Source organism: Pinus tabuliformis, chromosome Q, assembly GCF_031772625.1.
Source record: "Pinus tabuliformis cultivar Carrire ecotype Pingquan chromosome Q, CPIR1, whole genome shotgun sequence".
NCBI classification, from domain to species: domain Eukaryota; kingdom Viridiplantae; phylum Streptophyta; class Pinopsida; order Pinales; family Pinaceae; genus Pinus; species Pinus tabuliformis.
Genome location: NC_142296.1, coordinates 922,051,020 through 922,060,428, shown reverse-complemented (window position 1 = coordinate 922,060,428; position 9,409 = coordinate 922,051,020). Strand labels below are relative to the sequence as shown.

The following is a 9,409-nucleotide window of genomic DNA, read 5'->3' as shown; positions in this document are numbered from 1 at the left end:
CCAAAAACTACTGAAGGAGACTAATAAATCAAAACAAGAAAAAAGATTCAATAAAGGAATTGAAAAAAAAATGATGAACTCAAAATGTTGCATTAGCATTAAGCAAAACCTTTTTAACGATGTTCAGAATGTGAAAATATGCATTTACAAGGATGAAGATAATACCAAAAATGTTGAGGAGGATATCACCAAAGGACTTTTACAAAAAAATCTACAAGAAGTAAAATATGAAACCTAAACATGAATGAGTTAAAATCAGCAAGGCAATCTAGAATTAAAGGATATAAGAATTTGATAGATGGGATCAAATTGCAATTTTGCAAAAGAATATAGAAAAAGGAAAAGGAAAAAAAAAGGCAAGATTCGAGAAGGTCACCTAAACATAATTGAAGTTGGGTTCTAATTGTACATGTCAAATATTATGGTATTATCTTAAACAATAAAGTAATCAAAGAACAAGCACAAATGATAAAGGATATATTTATCTCTGAAATCAAGAATAATGATATGGATGTGCGAAATGAAGGAAAACCATTAAAAGTGAAACCATATCGATAATCCCAATTATCAAGAAAATTCCCAAGAAATATGAAAAAAACAAGGAAGATGAAATAATGAACAATAGTCATGGAACAAGGCATCACAAGACCATACCTAATGAATTGCTATTAGACGAGAAAATACAATAAATTGGAGAAGTCACAGCAATACAACATGAGACTTCAAATTTAACCAAAAAAATTATGCAGCAACCAAATATCAAAGATTAATATGGAATATAGTTAAATTTGAATATATGGATCATCATCAATGGCAAGAGAACAAAAATATAAGGAAATCTTACACAACTTGATTTAGTCGCATGTAATACCCTTAAATACAAAACTTTGATGACATTTTTTTTCAAATAACTGTACTATATCTACCTCGAAGGGGAACATATAGCGAAGTAAATGTACATATAATAATAGTCAACCTATAAAGTATCTACTTATACAATGAGTAAAAGTAAGTATATATCGACAAAAATAAAGCCATTATTGGGATAAACATAGGAACACATGATGTTGATATATAAATGTATGAAGGTATTTGTAGAAGGTTTTTCTATTCTTTGAGTTATTCTCTAGCTGTTTTTTATCTATTTTGAACTTATGCTCTCTACATTTAAATCTTGTGTACATGCAAGATGTAAATTGCATGCACTTGGTTTATTATATTTTTTTAACGATTTGGTAACACACTATAGTCTTAAAAAATATGTATAAACATATGATTGAAGTAGAGATTTATCTAAAAACATTTCTTTTAATCTTTAGATAATCATACTTGTTTATATATTTACATATTTTGTTCACTATATATATATATATATATATATATATATATATATATATATATATATATATATATATTAATTAATGAGAATATTCTTTAATGAAGTGTTAGGGATGAACCCCCGCCCCCAATCAAAGCAAGCCTTAATGATCCATCATAATCCAATGTTTTCAAGTCTCATTTAACGCGTAGTGTACCCATATATAAGTATGTTATTTAACATATATTGTGTCTATGTTATGTAATGCTAGTTCTAACACTAGGTTGTGTATTGATCATATAGTGATGTGATGGTGTGGTGTTGCAGTGATTGGTGTGGTGTTGCAGTGATTGGTGTGGTTGCATGATGATCTAGTTGCTCCATGGATGTGCTTTGTTCACCACAAGGTACACTTATGCTTCTAAGGCACAAGCAATGTAAAGTGGCTACATCTCAATGGCCCTCACCCAATGTGCAAATCAAGGAGGCAACTAGCAAATCCACCATCAATCTAGCACGTGCAGAGATTTATGGTGCAATATGTGAGGGTACATGTCATTCATGACTGAGTTTAACAAAATTAGCACTGCAAAGAACCTCAAGATAGAGTGACTCTCTTGTTTACATATTCCATCCTCAAAATGATTGCATTGATCAAGGCAAGAATAAGGGGGATCAACTAGCATTCTCGAGCAATATATTCTTTGGAAAATCTCCATTGACACCTCTAGATAGGTAAAAAACTAACATTAAATTTCCTAAGCTTCAATTAATTGGCCTACACTTGTTGGTTTTGTGTTTGTCAAGGCAAAAGGCTGCATTGTTACAATGGGACTCTTTCACCACTAACACTAGCCTTTCAAACATTCAGTCGCCTTCTAGAATGGTTGACAATCTAGGTAATGACATGTTGGAGGTTATGAACATCTATGTGCTTGCTACATCATGGACTACTGCCTATGTGCATGTTGCTCAATGGGTAATTGCTTTGGGGATCCACATCATGTCTCGAGGTCACTAGGGTGGAAAAGGTCATTATGGGAGTAGCATTCTGACCAAGTCCAAAGCACAAAAGGGGGCTCAAGAATTCACCAAAAATTACTGGGAGCATCCCTCACCACACCTCCTCCACCCTCCGCACCCCATATTCAGGAGGAAATTGTGTTAGCGAAACAAGCAATCAAACTAGAGCATCAATTCATCCATTGCATCAACATCGAGTACAAAATGGGTAACTAGATCCCTAACATAAGCAACACCAAAGCAAAGGACACTGAATATTTGAAGATGGACTTTTTAAACAAACAAAAAAAAAAACAAAACTAACTTCATTATATTGATAAAGAGTTACATATCACAGAGAGAACATATATCCCACAGCAATCAACCCGAAGTACATATGAAGTTTGAAAACCAAAAAGGATACAATGTGAGGTTGCTCTTCAGATCTGCAAAATGATTCAGAAAATACCAAAAAATCCCAATTGGAAACGACAAGGCCAAAGAAGCCCTTACAGGCGAACCCCAAGCAAAAAACGATACATGAAAAATATTCCAGAATATGCATGTGCCAAAGAAAAGGCACCAACAAAAGACAAAAAGAAAACCCATCTAGAGCAAAGACAAAATGAAAAATCAAATGGAAGGAAATTTGATCACAACAAGAGCCCAAAAGACCCTGAATCACAAATGGAGCCATCAATAAGGATTTTGAAATGCATCAACCCAAGCTGTTGAGAAATCACTTGCTTAGATAGGACATTGGCCTCTAAATTCTGCTCCCGATAAATGTGTTGAAAGGAAATCTAAAGAAAGGAAGGCAACAAGGTTTTGATAGTATCCATCCAATGATGCAATGTAGGCACCTCCATAGAGATACGCCCATGCACCCACTCAATAACCGACTTATAAGATGGACTTAAACTAACACATCAAAACTGTGATTGGTAAGGTGTTAATAGATAAGAATGAAAATCACTGTGAAATCTTGCTACGATTAGATGTGGTCTACTTACAAATCAAGGATGTCAACTCCAAACTTACAACAATAAGAAAAAGGGCCAATAGCCTAAAGTTTGTAGAATCTTAGCACGCTCATGAACAAACCTAAAATGCAACAATCAATACTCTTAAATGACTCAATATGCTTAGCTCTTCACAGTAATAATAATAATGCTACTCATCTTCGAAATAATAAAAATTACTTAATAGACTTCATTTTATATAATTTTATTATAAATTCTTTATCACAATTTGTATTTATAACTTTATTATAAATTATTTCTCACATAAAATTTGATTTTTTTCTTCTAATCCAATTTCCCATAGTGAACCCAGCAAAGTAATATCTTTATAATTTTCTTTTGATTTTTTTCTTCTAATCCAATTTCCCATAGTGAACCCAGATTTTTTTCTTCTAATCCAATTTCCCATAGTGAACCCAGCAAAGTAATATCTTTATAATTTTCTTCCTTTTAATTTAATCAAAATGTGTTATTAATATATATAATAAATTATTTAAGTAAATTAAATTAAAATACTTCACCCCAAAAAAAAATGTTGGTTTTTCCACTTGAGGAAAATATGCCAAAGAACAAAACACGAATTCCTTGACCAACTATACCATTATCATTTGATGCAGGGTACACCCTACACAATTCTACACCATAAAAATATGTTTGATTATGAGATTATTAACGCCGTAAGGTCAATATAGGATTGACAGATCATTACTACATGATCAGATGAACTTAAGAATTACATTTCTAACCTTGTCTGAATTATTTTTTTGAAGTACCCTTCATTGCCAAATTGGCTACGCAATTACAGGCGGTTCGAAAATCTTGACCTAGTGATCACAACACTACCAAATAAGAATCCTTACTTCTAAAGAAAAATGAAATTTCCAAGTGCCCCACCCTCACGCATGGTATGACACTGAATTTTTGTACCCACTCATTCTTCAAATGCGTCTGAGTAGCAAGCAGCTACCAATTTACAGGTAACGTGCTGCATGTTACAACTCAAAAATCTCATTTTAGCGAATATAGAGCTAGAAACTGCAGAGTTTTGGAGTAATACTCAGCCACTCAAGTATTTTGCCGATCTCTAAGCCTCGATGAACGTCTGACTGTTCCTGTTCATCAAATCCCCAATGCTTATAAGGGAAAACACAAATAAATAAATTTATTACGTGCCTTTGAAAAGATTATGAATAGAAAAACATCTCAAACTCACCGGGAGTAGCACATGAATTCTGAGAATCGCTTTTACTTCCTTCGTTGGATTTGTTCTTCTGCCCTTTCACCTGTGAAACCAGAATGTCATGGGATTTGACAACTATATAGGGTAAAAACCCTATTCAATCCCCCCCCCCCCTCCAACTAAAAAATTAAGGAAACTACGAACCTCTTTACCAGGACTGTCCTTGCTTTCACTTTCCGTTAAAGGCACCTGGCAAGACCCATTAAGTGTATTCTCTTTCTTCAGAATGGCAAGAATTTCACGTGGAATGTACTTCTCAGAGCTTCCTTTTCCAGTTACCGATTTACCCCCATGAGATCCACAGCTAATTTCATTGAGTTCGGGATTACTTTCCACAACCCTGCTTTGATTATCCTCAAGCATGCCATGTTTTGTCGTATTCTGTTGTGCAGTAGCTGCAACACGAGGCGATTTCAATGCTTCAAACGTCAGTTACCTCTGTAAAACCTTAATTGGACAAAGCAAATGTCAAAATGCAACCTAAAATCATTCTGCTCAAGCCACATAACATTTAGACAGAATTTTTGTTGTGCTTATTGCAGCTAATAATGAAAATGAGATCTGCATAAATATACCTCGAGTACAATTGTCTTCTTCTTCACCTTTTTCCTTAATAAACGACACATTTTCACCTATTTCTTCTCCATATCCTTTCTTCGAATAGGGAATATCATCCAAAATGTCATGTATCTCTTGGTCACCATTTCTAGCAGCCATGTTGGTTTTTTGAATGATGGTAAAACCAGTGGTATTAACATGGGCATCGGCAAAATCCCTGCTTGCGGTTCTAATATCTGAGCTATGCAGTACTTCTGCAATACCCTCGGTGATACAATTAGCATCAATATTCTGATATTCCGAAGATTTAACGGATACCAGATCTGCGGAGTCAGTGCAATCATCCATACTTGTTACTATACATGAAACTACTTCATCCATCAATGTGTCCACACTCATGTTTTGAATATCAAAGTGACCACCTGGTAAAGTTGAAATATTTGGCATAGCTTCCAGATTTTCAACAAGTTCTACAAATCAAACAATGGCAGAAACAAGAGTAAGATAGCATATCAATCAAACTGGCTGAAAAGACATACCAGAAATGTATCACAAAACCAGAAAACAATGAAAATCAAAAGATAATCCATGATAGGGTAATGCTTTGCAACAACCACTGCAAAGCATCACCTTGTGCTAATATTCAGGTCAGATCATAACAACTTGATATCATCCTGATACATCAGATACTATCAATATTTTGACCACTGATAACAGTAAGAGAACTGGTTCTAGGATGCAAATCAGAGGACAACGTAAACAGATTGCACTGATTAATTTTTGCATGTCAAGCACCAGACAATAAAGAAAAGTAAGCAAATCTAGTCCTACCCGTCAAAAGACAATAACCATAAGCATTTAGGTGTTTCAGATCCAGCACTCATAGGTACTCGGAAAGATGTTCTCCCTCCTAATGACAATAAGAAAGCTATTCCTAGCAGTTCCACCACAACTATGCCAGGTTCTCATTCTTCTTGTGTGCTGGTGAAAAGGATGGGTGGAATATTTCACAAAGTGGGAAAATAAAGAGTTCAATTAATGTGAGAAAAACTGCAAATCATCCCATAAGGTCCTCTACAAGTGATTGGAATGAGGGAAGTGCATCTTACAAAGATGTGATAGCTGCATCTACTCCAAATCTGGGAGGTGCAGAGGAACTGATGATTCGCAATGCCTTTGACGCATTGGGTAGAGATTACTCTTGTATAGGATGAATATCTCCATCTGCTCTTGGAATGTGACGGGATAACAATCCCCTCAAAAACATTAAATGTCAGAAATCTAATGTTGGCTCAAACGTTGGATGTTCCTTGCCTCCAAGAATTTAAAATTGTCGGTTTTGATCTTCATATAAGGATGGCCGACAGTTGGAAGGCCCATTATAAATACCAATCACGCCTAAGAATGTAGAGATTCAATGCCGGGAGTTGCTCCTTGGATGAGTCCAAACATTATCTCCTCAAGGTCGTATCCTCTTAATAGATGTGTATGAATTACTCACTTGCTGAAACATAGGGTGATCGGTTTTTGCTCCATATATGCTCCATGTCACACCTTAGATCGTACTCTGCTTTGGGACTAGATTTCTGATTCTCTTCCAAAGGCAGAGTGGGTTTTGCTTGGTTGAACAGGTGGGAAACAGGGAAAGAAGTGTGCCCTTGGTGACTATTGGTCAAGAAAAAGATGCATGGGCTCATTGTAAATCCAATTTCCATATTCGTTATGTGAATTGGAAACAAAGAAATTCTTCAAAGGAGAAAATCTTTGGGATAGCTGAATCCTCCAGATTATATGGCCCAGCAACCAGTTTCGATGGACTTTAATGCTAAGAATGGAAAAGGAAACAATTGAAACCCTCAAAACAATATTCGACAAACTACTAGGAAATGAACTGTAATTCAGCAAAAAGAATTAATCCACGTCTACTAAAGGGCAAATGCTAGGCCAAGGGCAACAAATGGAGTCTTAGCCCACTGTCAACTCAGCTAAGGATCCCTTCTATTTACGGACTTTCACCCATGGAGGAGACCTGATATGTATGGAGTCACTAATGATTGATAAGTCAATGGATATGAGTGACCCGAATAAACCTTTCCCAGAATCTGAAGGATGAAGATTGTTTGTTTTGTAAGCAAGGCACTGGGTATTCTAAGGAAAGGAAGAGAGGATTTGAGGGTTAGGTTTATGGGATAAGACTTGTGAATGAGTTTCCCGATCCCTAAAATCCTTGTCAGAATGGGTATCCCAGGTGGTACTTGAAAAATGGTCTTTCAAAGGAGTGGGACCACACGGGGCCAAGTGGACCCAGTCTAGGGTATGAGGAAGGAATGTAGCGACCAATGGTATTCTTACCCTAGACAAGGTGGAGAAAGGATCAAAGAAAATATGATTACTCGAAGATGTTGATTTGACCTAGGAAGTGCTAGCCTTGGGGATGGTAGGGAAAGTTTTGGTCCCGGGGCTAGGGCTTGGCTTTCTCCCTATTCCTCTTCAAATCTGGAGGAGCGCTAGAGGAAAGGCCAGCACAGAAGACCATAGGAAATTGAATTTTTTCAGTGGCTAGCTTGGTGGTAAATTGATGCCCTAGGAACCCCAATGTGGCTAGACTTGAGAGAAGGTGAAAGAATAGGAGTTTGGTAACCACCCTTGGTAGATCAGTGCCTTAATACATGGGAGAATGGAGTCTATATTGATTATTTCTTGGTTCCCAGTCAAGGAGGCCTCAAAATTACTTCACAAACCCTCTACATCAAGTGAAAGCAATCTTGCAGCTTTTATACTTCAAATGCACAAGAGGAATGGCTTGTTAAGGTCAAATTTTACCTCTAGGAGACTTCGCTCACACTACATGGCCCATACGATGGAGAGAATGTTATAATAGAGACAATTCCACAATATTAAGCAATAATTCGCATGCAACAAGTAATCCTAAAAACAACGAAAATCCCAATCCAACATATGTGACAAAAGTAACAAAAATAACATCAAAATTTCATACTTAAATGCAGTAAAGTATATCTAACCATTCACAAACGACAATAAAGAAGCTCCAAGAGAAGATAGACCAATAACCATACATCAAAATTCATCCATAAATGCTCCAATTCATCCTCTAACAAGAAGTGTGAAATTCTCTAAAGAAGAGAGAGATCCAATCCAAAGTGATGATGAGAAATAATCTTACCTCACTTGTATTTATACACATCTAAGGAGTACGAATTAGCTTCCTTGGCCTACATAAGCCCCACAAATAAAATAATGTGCTAATAATACAACCATTTGGTGACAAGCCCACCAAACTAGCTCACAAATGAAGAAGTAAGCCTCTCAGGAGGGCAAATAATAATTTATGCATGTCGTAGGGCCCTCTAAGAGACCTAATGAGGTCCATGGGTGCCACAACGAAGAATAGGACCCTCAAAAGTAGTGGACAAGTGGTTGGCCCCTTGCAATAACTTGTGGTGTTCCAGATGACATGCGGGGCAAACAAGTGTCCTCATGGACCACCAAACAAATCGAAGATGCATGTAGGTCGCCCTCAAGGGCTAGGATGATGGTGTAGTTGATGCCACATCATTGTGGAAGTCATGGATCATCTGCCAAGTGTATGGTGTAGATCTGGGGCCAGCTGGGCATGATGGATCAAGTGTATCCTCGTCATCCAATAAGTGAACCACGAGCAATCTTTGAATGGTTGTGAGGATCCATGGAGTGTACTCTACTGCTGTGGAGGTCCATGGCTATCAATGCTCACCCTTCATGTGCCAATGTAGCCCTTCGGAGGGTTAAGACCCTGTATAGGGAGACCAGACCCCAAATGGAAACCATCTACAATCCTACATAAGATCCAATGTGTCCCCTAGCCTTCCTGTGCAAGTCATTAAAGAAATAGAGTAAACAAGTTTACCTAATCATGGACTACAAGTGGGGACTTCATAATGGTTTGCCCTTCCATAATGGATTTCAGGATGTACTAATGTCTCTTAAACTTCGAATGGGTTAACCAAGCACCCTGGGTACATGTTAACCCAAGGGATAATATAGTCAAGGTACATTCGTCAAAAGGTTGTGGCATGTGACAAATGGGTGAATGAAGTAGGGGATGAGAGGGGGCAGCCCTAGGTACATGTTGGGGTACAAAAGTAGCTAGTAAAAGGGAAGCCCACACTTTGGGTTTATAACGTGTAGGAGGGAGCAATCGTGATACATGAGGTGCCCCGGCCTTGGTTTTTCCACCCTTCTTTGTACGCCTTTTGCATTTTATGATTT

General features: G+C 37.0%; 1 protein-coding gene across 1 annotated transcript in view; it reads right to left on the bottom strand.

Moving 5' to 3' along the window:
* Window positions 1–4,075: 4,075 nt before the first annotated feature.
* Window positions 4,076–9,409, bottom strand: part of LOC149222471 (uncharacterized) — a 45,441-nt gene continuing 40,107 nt past the window's right edge. The window contains exons 7-10 of the mRNA XM_089385456.1: window positions 5,158–5,610; window positions 4,727–4,977; window positions 4,556–4,625; window positions 4,076–4,454 (exon numbers count right to left, since the gene is read on the bottom strand). Of these exons, the coding sequence (XP_089241582.1) occupies window positions 4,408–4,454; window positions 4,556–4,625; window positions 4,727–4,977; window positions 5,158–5,610 (821 nt within the window). The 3' untranslated portion in view covers window positions 4,076–4,407. The remainder of the gene's footprint in view (window positions 4,455–4,555; window positions 4,626–4,726; window positions 4,978–5,157; window positions 5,611–9,409) is intronic.